The sequence below is a fragment of the Rhinopithecus bieti genome, unplaced genomic scaffold, assembly GCF_001698545.2.
Source record: "Rhinopithecus bieti isolate Rb0 unplaced genomic scaffold, ASM169854v2 scaffold_3714, whole genome shotgun sequence".
NCBI lineage: Eukaryota > Metazoa > Chordata > Mammalia > Primates > Cercopithecidae > Rhinopithecus > Rhinopithecus bieti.
The window spans coordinates 188758-208808 of NW_016804161.1; the positions used below are offsets into that span (position 1 = coordinate 188758).

The 20051-nt window shown below is 42.0% G+C and overlaps 1 protein-coding gene across 1 annotated transcript in view; it reads right to left on the bottom strand.

Annotated features, from left to right (window-relative positions):
- Window positions 1-4977: 4977 nt before the first annotated feature.
- DGAT2L6 (diacylglycerol O-acyltransferase 2 like 6) overlaps window positions 4978-20051 on the bottom strand; it is a 29778-nt gene continuing 14704 nt past the window's right edge. Inside the window, exons 2-7 of the mRNA XM_017867047.1 lie at window positions 10931-11041; window positions 10430-10500; window positions 9853-10057; window positions 8247-8421; window positions 5802-6013; window positions 4978-5364 (exon numbers count right to left, since the gene is read on the bottom strand). Coding sequence (XP_017722536.1) covers window positions 5210-5364; window positions 5802-6013; window positions 8247-8421; window positions 9853-10057; window positions 10430-10500; window positions 10931-11041 — 929 coding nt within the window. The 3' untranslated portion in view covers window positions 4978-5209. The remainder of the gene's footprint in view (window positions 5365-5801; window positions 6014-8246; window positions 8422-9852; window positions 10058-10429; window positions 10501-10930; window positions 11042-20051) is intronic.

Genomic DNA, 20051 nt, shown 5'->3' on the forward strand with positions numbered 1-20051 from the left:
GGGCTGCCGCTAAGGTTTCTGACATGCCTTGGAGACATTTTCCCCATTGTCTTGGTGATTAATATTTGGCTCCCTGTTACTTATGCAAATTTCTGCAGCCGGCTTGAATTTCTCCTCAGAAAATGTTTTTTTCTTTTCAGTCACATTGTCAGGCTGCAAATTTTTCAAACCTTTATGCTCTGTTTCCTTTTGAACACTTTGCCACTTAGAAATTTCTTCTGCCAGATACCCCAAATCATCTCTCTCAAGTTCAAAGTTCCTCAGATCTAGGGGGCAGACGCAAAATGCCACCAGTCTCTTTGCTAAAGCATAGCAAGAATCACCTTTACTACAGTTCCCAACAAGTTCCTCATCTCCATCTGAGACCACCTCAACCTGGACTTCATTGTTCATATCACTATCAGCATTTTGGTCAAAGCCATTCAATAAGTGTCTAGGAAGTTCCAAATTTTCCCACATCTTCCTGTCTTCTGAGCTCTCTAAGTGTCTAGGAAGTTCCAAACTTTCCCACCTTTTCCTGTCTTCTTCTAAGACCTCCAAACTGTTCCAACCTCTGCCTGTTACCCAGTTCCAAAATCACTTTCACATTTTTGGGTATCTTTACAGCAGCACCCCACTCTCTGCAGAGCCAATTTGCTGTATTAGTTCATTCTCATGCTGCTAATAAAGACATACCTGAGACTGGGTAATTTATAAAGGAGAGGTTTAATTGACTCACAGTTCAGCATGGCTGGGAGGCCTCAGGAAACTTATGATCATGGCAGAAGGGGAAACAAATACATCCTTCTTCACATGGTGGCAGGAGAAAGAAGTGTCCAACAAAAAGGCGAAGAAGTCCCTTATAAAACCATCAGATCTCGTGAGAACTCACTCACTATTGCAAGAACAGCATGAGGATAATTGCCTCCATGATTAAATTACCTCCCACTGGGTCTCTCCCACAACACGTGAGGGTTATGGTAACTACAATTCAAGATGAGATTTGGGTGGGAACACAGCCAAACCATATCATATGGTCTGTATATTAAATCTCAAGTAAAAAAAAAGAAAGAAAGAAATACAAGTCCTCGAAGTTCGGAATGAAGATGTCATATTTTTTTGCTAACTAGTCCTCAAGTAGACACAGGAATTCTTTATTACTCTCAGGACCCTCCAGGTGTATTTTATAATAGGGTCATCTCTCTGGGAAGTTTTTGTTGTCAATGAGGTGTGTAATGACACATGGTAATGGAACAAGGTAATTTCTATAGCAACTGTTACAATGATCTCTTGCTCTCCTGTTTCAATCACATTTTATGGCTGAATTCTTTCGAGAATCTAGCAATTCAGCCATCTCTGCTTTATAGTCAGGCCTTGATTTGTATTTCTCAGTAGTGTGGATTTGTGACAGCATTAGATTATAAAAAAGTCTTGTTCCATTGATATTAGACACTTGTTTGCAAATAGTAGCTTTACTTTTCAAGATTTCAGTTAACTTTGCCAGAAACTTCAATGCTTTTGTGCTGGAACCTGCAGATACCCTTTGTCCCAATTCTGGGACTGGTTACAGCAACCAGTTCTCTTTCTGTAGTTGTTACACCGGAAATACATTTTGCTCAGAATGAAATGTCTTTCTTTGATATCTCACTCTGCCTACTTTTATATGTTCTTAAGAGAGACAATATTTTTGCCAAAATTGTGTCCGGCTCATTATGTGTTCATGGAGTCAAAATTCAAAATACTGTATTTTGATTTTAAATCACAGCTCTTCTTGATATTTTATTGATTTGATGTTTCTTTTCTTATATATTGGGAAGGGTGTAAGTTTTAGATGTTTTCAGCAGCTTTACTTGTAATAGCCAAACAACTGGAAACAATCCAGATGTCTTTCGACGAGTGAGTGGTTAAACAAACTCTGGTGTGTGCAGACCATAGAGTACTGCCCAGCCAACATAAAGGAATGAACTGTGGATACATTATAACTTAGATCTTTAAGGGCATTATGCTTAGTGAAAAAAGACAATCTCAAAATATTACATACTGTGATTCCATTTGTATAATCCTTGAAATGACAAAGCTGTAGAGATGGAAAGTAGATCAGTGATTGCCAGGGACAGGGACAAAGGTGGGGGTGTGTGCTTATACAGGGGTAATATGAGGAAGTTCCTCTGTGGTAATAAAACAGTTCTATATCATGATGGTCATGGGAGTTACATGAATCTATTTATGGGATCAAATTGCATAGACACACATGCACACACACACAAACACACATATGTGAGTGTAAAAACAGTGAAAACTGAATAAGTTTTAACAGTATTGTACCAGTGTCAATTTACTGTTTTGATATTGTACTACAGTTACATATGATGTCACCATTGTGGAAAGCTGCATAAAGGGTTCAAGGGACTCTAATTTTGCAATTACCTGTAAATCTACAATAATTTCGAAATAGAAAGCATTTAAATTTTTTTATTGTGAATTTTTTACTTTAGAATAGCTCACAGTTTTTTCCCTTAAATTGAAAGGCTAAGTTTTCTTAAACATTGCTCTTTCACTGAGATAGAATTCACATACCATAAAATTCACCATTTTAAAGTGTCCAATTTAGTGGTTTTAACATATTTGCAAGGTTGTGCAACCATCACCATTATCTAATTCCAGAACATTTCATCACCCCTAAAAGAAACCCCTACCCATTAGATGTCATTCTCCTTTCCTTTCTTCCTTCACAATTTCTCTTTCTCTTCTATCTCTATATTTGCTCATTCTGGACATTTCATAGAAATGGAATCATACAATAGATGACCTTTTGTGTCTGGCTTCTTTCACTTACCATAATGTTTTCAAGGTTCATCTGTTTTGTAGCATGTATCATCACTGCATTCCTTTTTATTGCCAAATAATATTCCATTGTATGGATAGACACCAATACATTTATCCATTCATCAGTTGGTAGACCTTCGGATTGCTTGCACTGTTTTGCTATTAGGAATAATTCTGCTGTGATAATCTATGTACAAGTTTTTGTGTGACCGTATGTTTTAAATTTGAAGGGTATATAACTAAAAGTAGAATTGCTGGGTCATATGGTAACTCTACACTTAACTCTTTGAGAATTGTCAAACTGTTTTCCAAAGTGGCTTCACCATTTTACGATCAGCAATGCCAAAGAATTCCAGTTTCTCCATATCCTAACTAATACTTGTTATTGTCTATCTTGTTTTATTATAGTCATCCTAGTGGGTGTAAAATGGTGTCATGGTGGTTTTGATTTGCATTTCCCTAATGATTAATGATTTTGAGCACTTTTTCTTTTTCTGTTTTATTAGAAACGGGGTCTCACCCTGTCACCCAGGCTGGAGTGTAGTGATGTGACGATTGTAGCTCACTGCAGCCTTGAACTCCTGGGCTCAAGCAGTCCTCCCACCTCAGTCTCCCGGTAGCTGGGAATACAGGCATGCATCACCACACCCGGCTAATTTTTTAATTTTTTGTAGAGATAGGGTCTCACTATGTTGCCCAGGCTGGTCTCAAATGCCTGGGCTCGAGCCATCCTCCCTCCTGGGCATCCCAAAGTGCTGGGATTACAGGTGTTAGCCATTGCACCCGACCCTTACTTTTTCATTTGTATAGCTTCTTTGGAGAAATGTCTATTTAAATCTTTTGCTTCTTTTAAAAATTGAATTGTCTTTCAGTTGTTGAGTTGTAAGAATTATTTATCTATTCTGGCTCCTAGACTCTTATGAGATACGTGATTTGTAGATATTTTCTCCCATTCTGTGGGTTGTCTTTTCACTTTCTTAATGGTGTCCTTTGAAGCACAAAAGTGCTTAATTATAATGGAGTCCAACTTATCTATTTTTTATTTTGTTGTTTGTGCTTTTGATGTCATATCTAAGAAGTCATTGCCTAATCCAAGATTATGAAGCTTTACACCTAGGTTTTCTTCCATGAGTTTAATAGTTTTAACTTTCACTTTAGGTCTTTGATCCGTTTGAGTTAATTTTTGTATACGATATGAGGTAAGGTCCAACTTTATTTTTCTGCATGTGGATGTCCAGTTGTCTCAGCATTGTTTGTTGAAGACCATTCTTTCCCACATTGAATTGTCTTGGCACCCTAGGTGAAAATCAATTGACCCTCTGTGTTCTCATTTCCTTTCTATTGACGTAGAAAGATTTTTCAAATTAATCAATTATTTTCCCTGGGGCCTAATATTAGGACTACTGTGAGTAGAATCAGTGCCTTTTTTGCCCGCATTTATGAACTAATTTTGGTGGAGTGCCGGGGGGCCTCATTTAGGAAAATGAAGCTGAAAAATGGGTCTCCAGAAAATGAGGAATGGGGACATGGAGTGGTACATTGGAGAGAACTTTGGTTTGAATGCTAGTTCTATCCAATGTTGTGTAGCTTTGGGCAAGTTACTAACCCTCTAGGAGCTTTAGCTACTGTGAAATGGAGGTGATGACAATCTCAATCTCACTGGGCTTATGTTTAGTATTAAGAGACAATGGTTATGAAAGCAATGTCATGGTCCCTGGAACATAGTAGGGACTTGACATCAAGCAAACTTACAGTTGGTGCATGGTCTTGTGGCTCCCTCCCTTCTGACATAGGGTGGTTATGTGGGATCAGGAGAGGTGGGCTACCCAGCAGGTACCTGTGCTAGTTCCCATGTTTCTGCTCCTGTCTCCTACACTGTGCAGCAGCTATGGTTCCATTCCCCCACCTTTTCTGTCAGGGGAAGTATGAAGGGTAAATAAAGAAGAGGAAAGTGGCTCTCCATAGAGCAGCTTTCTGGTTAGAAGTGAAAATCTCAGGTTTGAGGGAAGCCCAATAGCGAACCACAGAATAATCAGGAAATAGTGGTATCCTGTTTTATATGTCTAGAACTTTATTTTCAAAGAAGAAACAGTGTAACTGCATTGCCAATTTAGAACTCTAGCACAACTGAGGGAATCCCGTCTGCTTTGACTAGGCAGCTACAGTGCAGGTCCAGCCCTCCCCAGTCCTCCCCTGCCCCTCTGGTTCTTTCTCCTAAGCCTGCCTCAGCCACTTGGGAGGGGACTCTATTGCTAGAACTCTGATTTATTAAATAATTTCTGGTTTGGATGGTCTCTTCTCTCATCCTTACAATCTTTCCCTTTCCTGGAATTCTTCTTTTTCAGTGACTCTACTTGGATCCCTCATGGCTTAGGGGGTAGATTAATGAGGAATGTGCCTCCTGTTATATAATTGTCAGCTCTTGGGTCTCAGGGAGGCCATATTCAACTTTATGTTGGTCAAAGAGCTTGCGCAGGGCACTGATATAGAGTGCGTGATACTTGTCCACTGTCTTCTGGTTTGGCCTCTTAATCCTGGGAATTGGCAGGGGTTCCCCAACTATGAAAAAAGACAAGAGACAAACATCAGAGTCCCCCCCCCTCAACTCAAACTACCCATCCCTCACTGGGAGCCATGTACTGAAACTCAGTATCTGGCTTTCCTCCCCTTCTTTCATTCTTTCCCTTTGCTCCAGTCTCATCCTGGCCCCTGTTCTCTGATCATCTAATCAAACCCATGCTCAAGAGAATGCAAGCAAGCTCAGGAGAGTGGTGACAGAATGTGTGTGAATGGTGATGCTCTTGCAGCAGATGCTGATGTCACATCCATGAATGGCCACAACTCTTATCTGTTTAGTTGTCCTACCCACCCTGCTCTCAACCACACCCATTGCCCATCCCAGATGTGAGTTGGGTCCCCCTGGACTTGATGGATGGTTTAAAGTGGGTGGGAAGTGAATGAAGAAAGAGGCCATCTGGAGATACTGGAAAGCTCACCAACAGTGGTAATGGGCCGATTGAAAGGCAGGAAGCCCCAGGATCCGTGAGTTAAGCCCCGGCCATGGAAGGTACAGAAATTTAGTCCCAGGATTTTTTTGAATGTGTCCTGGAAGGTTTTTTGGAGCAACCTTAACCACGTGCCCTCAGGGAAGGTCTCCTGATTGAAAACCTCGTTCTCACCAAAGGAATATGAAGGGACAAGGTATGCCCTGCAAAGAAGAGAGGCAGGGGTGTGAGCTCTCTGAGGAAGGTCCCCAGAAAAATCCTCTCCAAGGTGGGAAACCTCTCCAACCTCTCCCTTATAGGACAAGAACCGAAGCACCCAAACATCTCTAGCCTCATGTCCCATTCCTGCCATGCCCCACTCTCCCAACTGAACTCTCTGAGGGGAGCTGCTGCTCTGCCTTGTTCTGGTATAGGAAGAAACTAATCTCAAAAGCTCTGTCTTCATTGCATCCAGCATCCAGAGTGTTCTTTGTAAACTGCATATCTGGACATGCCACTCCTCTCAAAATCTTGCAGAGCTCCTCAGTTTGCACCATGCTGCTTCCTTACGGCCTTTTTGCTCTGGCCTTCACTCCTTGGCTAGTTTTTCCTCTCCCCACTCTTTCCTTGCAATCTGCTTAGCCATATTAATTGTGCCTTGTACTCTCTCATCTATGTCTTTGTACATTTTGCTTCCTCTGTCGGAAGTGCCTTCCCTCTGTCTTCATGTGGCTCATTCAGTTTTGCACTCAGTCCCAATTTCATCCCCTTAAAGCAACTTTGTTTGACCACCTCAATTCCCCCAATGCGGAGTAGGTACCCCTCATCTAGTGCTTCTACACTAACACTGCCCCAACCGTGTATTACAGGCATCTCCTTACTTGCCTGACTCGCCCCTTAGACAGCAAGCCAATCAAAGGCGAGAACTGAGTATTCGTCTTTGAACCCCTAGTCCCTGGCATAGCGCCTGACATGCCATAGGTCCTCACTGAATGCCTGAGTTCTTTCTCCCTTTTGGTCTGCCTGGAAACTCCTACTAATATTTCAATTCGCAATTCAGATGTTACCCACCTATGAAACCTCTCTTCTGGGTCAAGATTTTTCCATCAATTGGTGCTCACATAGCACTTTGTACACATTTCCATTGTAGTGTTCCATTTGTTTAACAAATATTAAGCTCTTTCTATGTGCCAGCACTGTTTTAGGCCCTGGAGATGCATCAGTAAATACAATGGAATTTTTAAAATTCTGTCTTCGTGGAGTTTACTTTTTTTGGGAGGAAGACAGACAATAAACATTGAAAATAGTAAGTAAACAAATAAATAAAATGGATGATCTATAAGAAGATAAGTGTAACCAGGAAAAAATAGGGCAAGATGGTCAGATAACCGTATTGAGAAGAGACATTTGAGCAAAGACTTGAAGGAGATAAAGGAATGAGCCAAGTAGTCATTTGGAGGAATAGTGTTGCGGGCAGAGGGAACAGCTAAAGCAAAGACCCTAAGGCAGGAGTGGGTGGCTTGCTTGAGGGACAGCAAAGAGGCCAGTGTAGCTGTGATGGAATGAGAGAGGAGTGAGAGGAGCGAGTGATGAGGACAGAGAGGCAGCTAAGGACCAGATTATTCCACATCTTGCAAGCCCTTATAAGGACTTTGGTTTTTACTCTGAGTGACATGGGAGCCACTGGAACGTTTTGAGAAGTGACATGATCTGACTCGTGTTTAACAGGATCATCCTGGATGAAGCTGGGAATAGACTCTTGGGGGTGGGGGAGGTGGGAATGGATACAGGAAGAGCAGTTAGAAGTGTTATAATCATCCAAGGGGAGAGATGATGGTAGTAAACCAAGGGGTGGTAGTCTAGGTAGCAAGTGGTAGGATTCTGCATGTATTTATTTGGTAATTATATGTGTATGGGTCTGTCGTCTTCCATATTGAACTGTGAGTTTGCAAGGACCAGGTCTTATTTACTTTTGTATCCTAAATGCCTAGTACTATGCCTGACATACAGTGGGTGTTCAGTAACTGCTGAATGAATGAGGTCTATTTCTCAAACCAGATTGTATACTCTTTGGGGGCACGTCTTATCTTTTTGATCCTCACAGCATCAAAGCTAGTGCCTCCCCTTGCAGTTGGTAGATTCTCAGGGCCTCTCAGTTAACAGGCTGATATAGAGTGGAGCCCCACTTTCCCAGACCTCCAGCCTACCAGGTCAATGGGCAGAAAGTAAAAGGTTTTCTTCTGCTGTTCTTTCTCCAACTTCGAGTAAGAAAGGTGCCCATTGAAACGTATCTGGAGGCCCAAACATCCCTAAGGCACAGTGTGAGGGGGTAGACGGAAGGAATTAGAGTGAAGATGGGGGCCTTCTAACAGGTGCCTAGGGAAGGCACCATTCTGGAGAGGGCTACAGAGGGTCTATGGCACCCTGACAACAGAGCACTAGAACCTTGGAACCTACCCTGTTTTCAGTGCCAACTTCACAAAACCTTTACGCTGCTTGAGGAAGAGAGTGGAGGCTCCTGGCTGGCACAAGAGAGCTTCAGCAGCTCCACCCACCACAATAACCACGGCATTGCCTGAGCCTTTCTGGGTCAGCAAGTACTTCAAGGCTGACCTACTCACGGGGCACACACCTGTGAAACCAAAGGGTCAAGTGGTAGAAAAACTTCATGCCTGAAGATGGAGTGAGGGGTTTTCCCAGGCTCTTCCTGTCAGAGACAGTTCTTCTGTTTTCTGATGATTGCTGTTTCCACCTTTCTGTCTCTGACCTTGGTGTCCTGGGTTATGACTGCCCTAGCCTAAGGTTGGTCCTTAGGGTCAGCCGTTTGCCTTGGGGGTCTGTGCTTCTGCAGTTGGGTCTATACTGAGTTCCTCTGCCTCTTACCATCCATAGCCTACTGCATTTCAGATCAATAGTATCTAAGCCCACCTCATCCCTCTCTACCCATGAAGCACAGCCATGTTCCACTCTGCCCAGGCTGACAACACTGGAGATCCTCCAGAGTTCTCTCCTCCAGGGGTAATCGAGGCTAGCCACCAGCAACCTGCTTCCTCCCTAAGAGTAACCTGCCAAAGGGAAGCCAATGGCTGGGGTTTCTGGAGAGTAGGCAGACCTTTGAGCCTGCCCAAGCCAAACTGAAATGTAGATGAATGATGGAATGTGAATGACACCCTGTTGTTTAACAACAATCATCTAGCCTTTCTCACTTCTGTCTCCCATCTTTGCCCTGCGCTCACCGTCTATTCTCCACTGGGATGGCAGAAATTGCCTCCAGGCTCTAGCCATTGAGAAAGATTCCCACTCCAGGGCCATGCTAACCTCAGAGCAGAGTAGAAGCATCCTCTGGGACTCTAGTGGTCCCACCTGGCCCCTCCAGAGAAATGTATCTTACCTTTTAATGTTTGGCTTCAGGTGTTTTCTGGTGTCCAGAAGGATGACTATTTGTCCAGAGAGAGAGACATTTGTCACAGTGCACTGACCTGAAGCTGAGCATGGGGAAGTTGTTCTGGATACTCTGATGAACTCCTATCCTTTATCCCTTGGCATTTTATGCAAGTGTGAAGGGGTTCCAAGGAGATAAAAGTCATGGACCAGGAGGGTTTTAGCTAGTATGATAGACTTCAAAATGCTTTTAAGACACCATGGTGTACAAATGACTGGCCCAAAGATGCCAACTGACATCCTAGAGAGAGCCTGGTGAAGTTCACCGGAGCAATCCCATTCATACCTGCTTTTCCCTGCATTTGTGTTTCGTTCTTGGCTTTCATCCTCTGATTTGCACTTTGGCCTTGGTCCTGAATTCCAGCCTTCTGGTTCTCCCTCTGAAAAAAGTCCTGGTGACTCTTATGAATGCCTATAACTTCCTCTGCTGCCCAACCAAACCCTGCTCCTCAGATCTTGGACAGAAACTAATGCTTAGCCACATACTCCTGTTACGGGCCCAGGGTGTGCTGGACTTATTTTCTATCATGTACTCTTCAAGCAAGGAATGATTGTCAGGACTTATTGGGGTTGCACCTTTGAAGTAGGTAAAAAAATAGAATTAATTATTTCTTATACTCACCCATTGACATCACATATTCTCGCACAATTGGGATCCAAAATACCCCTTCTAAGGTCCCTACAAAGGGAGTGATGGATGGGAAAATCCGAGCAATGCCAGTGGCCTCAGTGGCAAAGTTGATGAAGACACCAAAAGAGAGAACGCCATGGGGGTGATTGGCAATGATGTAGTTGTGTTTGGGAGAAAGATCATGAGTCTTCACCAGCTGTTAGAGGGAGATTGAGTCAGAGCATTGGCTACAAAGAAGGAAGAAACGACGTGTGGACTAAAATCCCAGCAGGTAGCCTATGTTTCCCTTCGGGAGCCCCAAATCCCTGTACACTAGGATGTCATCATTGTCATAGGATTGCCAGGCCTCACGATGGTCAGAGAGGCTGACCTGGCTTTGCCAGTGCAGGAAAGGCTGCCATCCACCTGTCTCCCCACCTGCCCATCCATCTTGGGCCCTTGCTTTGCATTATGACTCGGAGCCTTGACCTTCGCTGCTGACCACCAAAGCCTCTGAAAACATGGAGCTGAGTAGGGAGCAAGAGTCTGGGCAACAGGAACTGAGGGCACCCCAAGGAAGAGTAGTCACCTTTACTGGGAAGTAATTTCGGAAATAATTCCATAGGGTCCAGTTTCGTACCCAAGCTGAACGCCTGCCGCCTGTGTGTACAGAAGGGAAGGGAAGAGTCCGTAGGGCATTGTAGTCCCTCCACCTCTCCCAGAGGAGGAGAGTTCTGCCTGCAGTCCTCAGGTCACAGGAGGGGCCTCCTTCTGACACCTCAGAACTGTAAGTACTGTCCCTGAATCCAGTCCCCAAGACATAGGAAGCCCCTGCTCCTCTAGAGCTGACCAGAAAGGTGACAGGAAAATAGTCTGAGACTGGGGGCACCTGCCCAGAGACCTCAACCTCATAATTCTTCCTGAGCTACGTGGTAGAGACCTCTGTCCCTGCTGAGCTTTGCTCTCCCTTCTCTCTCCCCTTCCTTCGCCTCTCCCCTACCCTTGGTTCTCCCTCTCTCCCTCCACCTCCCTCTCCCTGTGCTTCCATTCTTGGCCCAAACAGGATGACCATTGTGCCCCTGTCTCTTACCTTGACTGTGGGTGTTCCAATCATAGGCAAGCCAGGCTAAGGAGAGCACAGCCAAGGACCAGAACTTACTGAACAGCAGAAAGTAGGGTATAAGGAGAATGGGAATAGCTCCTGAGGAGACAAAAAGGGTTCACACCTTTCAATTCCCTTCAAGTTTTAGTACACTTCTCATAACCCCGGCCTCTGCTCTACACTACAGGAGCAGGGCTAGGCTGGTGTGGGACCCTTCTCTCCTTCTCCCCTCTTCCCCAACCCCTCGCCCTCCATTTGTCTCTGCTGTGGTCTAGGCAGGCCTCTGAGCCCCTGGATCTGGGTCTCCTTGATGGCCAAACTCTCAATTGAAGAAAGAGCAGAACCATGAAGTTGGGGTCAAAGGACAGCATGGCTTGCTGAATGGGAAGAAGAGCACATTGGGCTGGTAGCTGAATCCCCATTCTGGGACCTCTGGAAATTCTTTCTAAAAGCTTGAACCACTTTCCTGTGCTGAACTGCTAAGTCTGCATATTCCAGCAGGGACGTTACCCGCAGTGTACAGGCTGTTCGATGCTGAAAAGCAAACATGGATTAAAAACTGCTCCACTTTGGGAGGCCGAGGCAGGTGGATCACAAGGTCAGGAGATTCAGACCATCCTGGTTAACACGGTGAAACCCCGTCTCTACTAAAAATACAAAAAATTAGCGGGGCGAGGTGGCACACGCTTGTAGTCCCAGCTACTCGGGAGGCAGAGGCAGGAGAACTGCTTGAACCCGGGAGGCAGAGGTTGCAGTGAGCTGAGATAGCACCACTGCACTCCAGCCTGGGCAACAGAGCAAGACTCCGTCTGGAAAAAAACAAAACAAAACAAAACAAACAACAACAACAAAATTGCTCTACTAGGCCAGGTGCGGTGGCTCACTCCTATAATCTTAGCAATTTGGGAGGGAGGCCAAAGTGAGAGGACAGCTTGAACCTAGGAGTTTGAGACCAGCCTGGGTAACAAAGCAAGACCCTATCTCTAAAAAACCAAAAAAACAAAAAACACAACAATAACAACAAAAAACCCACTTTACTACGTTCATTTCGTTCCATTCAAAAGTGTCACAAAGGTTCAGAAGGGGAAGTCTGTGTTAGCAAATGACCATAGCAGGCTGTAACTGTGAACATGATACATCTTACAGCAGTGGGAATGAATTCCATTAAAAAATCTGCATTCATGAGAAAGAGGGGCTGAGTATACATATGGTGAATAAAAAAAGACTTAGCTAAGGGAATGACTTCTTTGACCAGGTACCATGTCATGGCAGATAAAAGTTTCAGGGAAGAAGAAACTCAGGAGTTACCTACCAACTCTTTGTCTCTTGCATTTTGGACATAAATGAAAATAGCAGGAAAAAGGCTGAGTGGACAGTACTTTAAAAAGTCATGTTACGGAGTAGAAGAAACCTTTGTAATAAGCTTAATTGCCCTCATAAGCACTGATCGAGGTGGTTGTTGTAAGCATTCGAATTAGACAGGAAAGAGTGGTGGGAGGAGTTTTATGGGAAGCCTGTCACGGAGAAAATCCTTGCTGTCTATGCCCTTCATCAAAGAGGGGACTAAATTTGCCAATTAAGCTTCAGAAGAAAATTCAGATAAAGTTAAATAAGAATCATCACTAATTAAAGTTAGCTTAAGTATATCATTTCCTTTATGTATTTTTTCAAATACATTTTGTTTGTATCCCCAGTATTTAGAAGAGAGCTTGGCACACAGTATGTGTTCAACAAATATCTGTAGACGGATTGAAAAAGAAATAAGAAAATGTTTTCTGTTTTCAGTAGTAAACTTGATGATTACTATTTAGTCAGCATGTCTAGTGTTATTTAAATGTGATGTTATTTTAATAGCATAGACGGATTGGTTGTGTACCTTTTATCTCATTCATTTATCCACCAGTCCTAAAGGCGGTCTAAGAGCCCTTACCTGGGTAATACCATCCCCCTTGTGGAACCTATTGGAACTGCAGGTATGACCCGGCAAGAGACCAGGAACGTTTTTTCAGAGCAAGGCTTCCAGACCCAGCCTGAGTGTCACTAGAGTCGTGCACAGTGACAAAAGTGGAATTTAAAGATATAGGAGAGGCCGGGCGCGGTGGCTCACGCCTGTAATCCCAGCACTTTGGGAGGCCGAGGCGGGCGGATCACGAGGTCAGGAAATCGAGACCATCCTGGCTAACACGGTGAAACGGTGAAACCCTGTCTCTGCTAAAAATACAAAAAAAAAAAAAAAAAAAAAAAAAAAAATTGGCCGGGCGTGGTGGCAGGCGCTTGTAGTTCCAGCTAGTCGGGAGGCTGAGACAGGAGAATGGCGTGAACCCAGGAGGCGGAGCTTGCAGTGAGCCGAGATCGCGCCACTGCACTCCAGCCTGGAAGATGAGCAAGACTCCATCTCAAAAATAAATAAATAAATAAAGATATAGGAGAAATAGAGGCCAAATGTGGAAGAGCTAAGTCTCATGGAAAAAGAGTTCCGTGACATAAAGCAAGGGTACCTGAGAAAGGAATGATGAAGAACAAGCATTTATGTATGTGTGACACTCCCTTAGATATTATGGCCTTGACACCAGGAGATGGTTCCAATTTCTCTTGTCACGTTCAAGTGAGGCGTCTTGGAGAGGGTTGGTTATCAAAGAGGAAGTTCACATAGGTAGACTTCTAATTTAGTTTGTAGTGAAGATGGCCAAGCCATTCTAATATATGCGCACTGGGGGAAAAAAGAAGGAAAAAAATGAAGAAAAAAACTAATATATGCGCATTGGTAGCTCATCATAATTTTAACTTGCATTTCTCTAATAGCTAGTGATGCGAAACAGCTTTTTATGTGCTTGTCTGCTTTCTGCATATCCTCTTTGGTGAAGTGTCCATTCAAATCTTTTGCCCGTTTTTCAATTGGGTTGTTTTCTTACTGTTGACTTTTGATAGTTCTTTATGCATTTTGGATATAAGTTTTTTGCCTGACATGTGATTTGCAAACATTTTCTCCTAATCTGTCTATCTTTTCATTCTTGTAACAGGGTCCTTTTTAGAGCAAAAGCTTTTAATATTGATGAAGCCCAATTTATTAATTTTTTTTTCTTTCACAGATTGTGCTTTTGGTGTCAAGCTGAAAGAACTCTTTGTCTAACCTCATGTCATGAAGATTTTTCCCCTATATTTTCCTTCCTTCCTTCCTTCCTTCCTTCCTTCCTTCCTTCCTTCCTTCCTTCCTTCCTTCCTTCCTTCCTTCCTTCCTTCCTTCCTTTCTTTCTTCTTTCTTTCTTTCTTTCTCAGACAGGATCTGGCTCTGTCACCCAGACTGGAGTGCTGTGGCATGATCTCGGCTCAACTCATTGCAACCTCTGCTTCCTGGGCTCAAGCGATTCCCCCCACTTCAGCCTCCAGAGTGGCTGGGACTACAGGAGCATGCTACCACACCCAGCCAATTTATTTTGTATTTTTTTGTAGAGACAGGGTCTTGCTGTGTTGCCCCAGCTAGTTTCAAACTCCTGGTCTCAAGTGATCCTCCTGCCTTAGCTTTCCAAAGTGTTGGGATTACAGGTGTGAGCCACTGCACCTGGCCTCCCCTATGTTTTCTACTAAACATTTTACAGTTTTCTTTTTTTACATTTAAATCTACAATACACTTCAAGTTAATTTTTACCAGTTTTATGGAGGTATAATTTACAAATAAAAATGGTGTGTATTCAGTGTGCACAATGTGGTGATTTGACACAGGTATACATTGTGTGATGATTACAGCAATCAAATCAATCAACACATCCACCACCATACACAGTTACCCTTTGTGTGTGTTTGTGGCTAGAGGTGTGCATACTTAAGATCCACTCAGCAAATTTCAAGCATATGATATAGTATTATTAACTATAGTCACCATGCTGCTATACTTTAGATTCCCAGAAATTCTTCTTTTTGTAACTGAAATTTTGTGCCCTTTGACAAATATTTCCTTATTTTCCCTCTGCCCCAGCTCCTGGCAACCACCATTCTATTCTCTGCTTCTATGAATTTGACTTATATTTATTTACAAATATACATATTTAGAGACAGGTTCTCTCTGTGCTGCCCAAGCTGGTCTCAAATTCCTGAGCTCAAGTGATGCTCCCACCTCAGCCTCCTGAGTAGCTAGGATTACAAGCATGTGGCACCACATTCAGCTCTAAGTGAGATCATATGGTATTTTTCTTTCTGTGTCTGGCTTATTTCACTTAGCATAATATCCTCCAGATTCATCCATGTTATTGCAAATGGCAGGATCTCCTTTTTATGGCTGAATAATATTCGTGTGTGTGTGTGTGTGACACTTTCTTTATTCATTCATCTGCCAATGGACACTTAGGTTGATCCCACGTCTTGGCTATTATGATTAATACTGCAGTGAACATGGGTGGGCAGATATTTCTTCAAGACACTAATTTCATTACCATTGGAACCTCCCCACTATTTTCCATAATTTGTAACAATTTACATTCCTACCAACAGTGTACAAAGACTCCCTTTTATCTATATCCTCACCAAAACTTATCATTTGTCTTTTTGATAATAGCTATCCTAACAGGTATAAGGTGATATCTCACTGTGGTTTTGATTTGCAGCTCCCTGATGACTAATAATGTTGAGCCCCTTTTCATATACCTGTTGGCTATTTGTATGTTTTCTTTGGAAAAATGTCTATTCAAGTCCTTTGCCTATTAAAAAGTTTAGGGTTATTTTATTTTTTTTCTATTGAGTGGTATGAGTTCTTTATATATTCTTTATATATTTTATATATTGAATTGTTTACCTTCATTTCTTTTTTGGATAGTTTATTGTCAGTGTATAAAATGCAACTGATTTTGGATGTTCATTTTATATCCTGACATTTTACCGAATTCATCTATTAGTTCTAACAATTTTTTGGTGGAGTCTTTAGGGTTTTCTATATAAGATTATGTCATCTGCTAACAGAGACAATTTAACTTCTTTCTTTCCAATTTAGATGCCTTTTATTTCTTTTTCTTGTGTAATTGCTCTTGGTAGGACATCCAGTACTGTGTTGAGTAGAAATGGCAGAATGAGCACCCTTGTCTTGTTTCTAATCTTAGAGGAAAAGCGTTCAGCTTTTCATCACTGTGTATGATGTTAGCTGTGGACTTTTCATATATGGCCTTTATTATGTTGAGATCCATTCCTTCTATGTCTAACTTGCTGAGAGTTTTTATCATGAAAAGATGTTAAATTTTGTCAAATGCTTTTTCTGCACCTATTGAGATGATCTTATGATTTTTATTCTTCTTCTGTTAATGTGGCATATTACATTTATTGACATATGCATGTTGAACCACCCCTGCATCCCAGGGATAAATCCCACTTGATCATGGTGTATGATCCTTTTAATGTACTGTTGAATTTGGTTTGCTAGTATTTTGTTGAGGATTTTTTGCATCTATGTTCATCAGGGATATGGGCCTGTAATGTTCTTTTCTTGCAGTATCCTTGCCTAGCTTTGGTATCAGGGTAGTGCTGGCATTGTAAAAGGAGTTTGGAAGTGCTCCTGCCTTTTCAATTTTCTGGAAGAGTTTGAGAAGGAATGACATTAATTCTTTTTTTTTCTTTTGACACACAGTTTCACTCTGTTGCCCAGGCTGGAGTGCAATGGTGCGATCTCGGCTCACTGCTCCCTGGTTCAAGTAATTCTTGTGCCTCAGCCTCCCGAATAGCTGGGACTACAGGAGCATGCCCCCATGCCTGGCTAATTTTTGTATTTTCAGCATGTTGGCCAGGCTGGTCTCAAACTCATCACGTTGGCCGAGCTGGTCTGGAACTACTGACTACCTATGAAGCTGTCTGGTCCTGGGCTTTTCTTTGTTAGGAGGTTTTTGATTATTGACTAAATCTCATCTGTCATTGATCTGTTTAGATTTTCTTCCTTCATAATTTATTCTTGGTAGGTTGTATGTGTCTAGAAACATATCCATTTCTTCTAGATTATCCAATTTGTTGGCGTATGATTGTTCATGGTAGTCTTTTATGACCTCTGTATTTCTGTCTTATCAGTTGTAATGTCTCCTCTTTTATTTCTGATTTTATTTATTTGATATTCTCTCTCTTTCTTCCTTGGTTAGTTTAGCTAAGGGTTTGTTACTTTTGTTTATCTTAGGGTTAGTTTATTCTTTTTTTTCTAGTTTCATGGGATGTAAAGTTAGGTTATTGATTTGTGATATTTTTTCTTTATGTAGGTATTTATCATGATAAACTTTCCCCTTAGAACTGTTTTTGCTGCATTCTATAAGTTTTGGTTTGATGTGTTTCCATTTTCATATGCTTCAAGATACTCTTTGATTTCCATTTTAACTCTAACATGAGATAAGAGACAAAAGTATTAAAATAACTACAGCTGCAATAATTTTTTAATGGATACATGATATAAAAGATGTAAAGTTAAAAGTGATTTACACACTACCATTTTGGATTTGATGATATATTTACCTTTACCAGTGAGTTCCATATTTTTGTCTGTTTTAATATTGTTACTTAGCATCCTTTCATTTCTACTTGAACACCTTTCTTTAGCATTTCTTGCAAGGTGGGTCTAGTCGTGATAAACTCCTTTAGCTTTTATTTGTCTGGAAATGCCTTTTTTTGTTGCTAGAGATGGGGTCTCATTTTGTTACCCATGCTGAAGGGCAGTGGCATGCTCATAGCTCACTGAAGCTTTGAACTCCTGGGCTCAAGCGATCTTCCTGCCTTAGCTTCCCAAGTAGCTGGAAGTCCAAGTAGCTGGACATCATCATGCCTGGCTAATTTTATTAGCTTTATTTTTGCAGAGACAGAGCCTCACTATGTTGCCCCAGCTGGTGTCAAACTGGCCTTAAGCAATCCTCCCACCTCAGCCTCCCAACATGCTGGGATTACAGACATGAGCTACCATGCCTGGCTTTGAGAATGTCTTTATTGTTCCTTCATTTATGAATGACCACTTTGCTGGTTATAGTATTCTTCATTGGCAGTTTTTTCATCTTTTAGCACTTTGAATGTATCATCTCACTCCCTCCTGGCCTGCAAGATTTCTGCTGAGAAGTGGGCTGATGAGGTTCCCTTGTATGTGATGCAACTCTTTTCTCTTAATGCTTTCAATATTCTCTTTTGTCTTTGACTTTTGACAATTTGATTATAATGTGCTTCAGGATATTCTTCTTTGAGTTGATCTTGCTTGGGATCCTCTGAGCTTCATGAATCTTGATGTCCATTTCTTTCCTAGGATTTGTGAAGTTTCCAACCATTATTTCTTGAAAAAAGCTTTCTGTTTCTTTCTCTCTCTTTTTCTTCTCCTAAATTATGGGACTCCCATAATTAGTAGATTCATTTGCTTATTGTGTCCCATAGGTTCCTTATGCTTTCTTCGCTCATTTTCATTTTTTTCTTTTTTGTTTCTCTAATTGGCGAATTTCAAATTACCTATCTTTGTGTTACCCATTTCTTTCTTCTGCATGATCAAGTCTGCTATTGAAACTCTTTCTTTTAGTTTTCAGTTCTGTCATTGTATACACCAGCTCGAGGATTTCTGTTTGGGTTCTTTTTATGGTTTTTATTTCTTTATTAAACTTCTCATCTCATTTATGTGTTGTTTTCCTGATTTTGTTTAGTTGTCTGTGTTCTCTCACAACTCACTGCACTTCAGGATGACTATCTTGAATTCTTCATCAAGCCTTTAATAGATCTCCATTTATTTAGGCTGTTACTGGAGCTATACTAGTTTACTTTGGTGGTGTCATGTTTGCTGGATTATTTGTTATTTATGTAGCCTTTCATTGGTGTCTGTGCATTTCAAGGAGCAAATCAGTCTTTATAGACTGATTTCAGCAGGTTTATGGGAGGGCTTCTGCTAGGTCACTGGGTGGGTCCCTGGGCAGGCAGGACAGGCCCAGGACTGTGGCTGAGAAGGGATAGAACCAAGTCATAGGGCTGCCTCAAGGTCTATAGCCAAGACTGAGGCCTGCAGGCCTGCCTCCATGGGCATGGACAGGTGTGCCTCCTGCCAGGTTCCTGGGTGGACAGGACTGCTCTGGACAGTACAATGGAGCTGGAGCCAAGTTATGGGGCTGTTTCAGGATCTGCTGTGGTACCAAGGTTAGCAAGCTTGCTTCCTATGGCACAGACAGGCATGACTCCCAGCAAACCCCTGGGAAGGCATAATTGCTCCCATACCACAGCAGAGTGTGACCAGAGCTGAGTTATAAGGGCTGCTTCAGGGTATACTACAGGGACCAAGATTGGCAGTCCTGTAACTTGAGGCACAGATGGTTGTGACTCCCCCTGGACACCTTGGAAGATGATTTTGGTGGCAGAATCAAGGCCAAATGGCATTGTAGCTGAGTTTACAGGGGGATGAGGCTATTTCCAGGTCTGTAACCTTCACCACGGTCAACAACCCTGGGTGTGGGTCTGCCCTCTCAAAACAGCCTTCCTTGGTGTTGGACTCTACTAGAGTTTTGCAACATCCTACCTGGGTCCAAAATTCCCACCAAGGTACTTTGGTCCATGGATGGCTGCCAAATTCTTGTTGCTCTGGAGAGATGTGATGGACTCCCATTCACCACCTTGTTGATGTCATACTTGAGTCAATTTTTATAGAGCCTGAAGTTTGGGTCAAGGTTCATTTTGTCACATATGGACATCAAATTTTCCTACACCATTCCTTGAAAAGACTTATTCATCCTCCATTGAATTGCTTTTCATCTTTGTCAAAATCAATTGACCATATTCATGTGTTTGTTTCTTGACTCTCTTTTCTGTTCTGTGGATCAGTATATCTATTCCTTGACAAATACGTCACTGTCTTGATTGCTGTAGTCTTATACTAAGTCTCAAAATCAGATGGTATAATTCCTTTAACTTTATTCTTTCTCAAAATTGTTTAGTTATTTGTAGTTTCTTTGTTTTTCTATATAAATTTTTGAATCAGCTTGTTTATTTCTACAAAAACTCTTGATGGAGGTTTTTAAATTAAACTTTTTATTTTGACAAAACAAGATTATTTTAATTAAGTCTTGTATAATCTTCATCTACATCTACCCATTGTCAACATTTTACATTTGATTTATCTTTAAATGTAAAAATGTAAGTA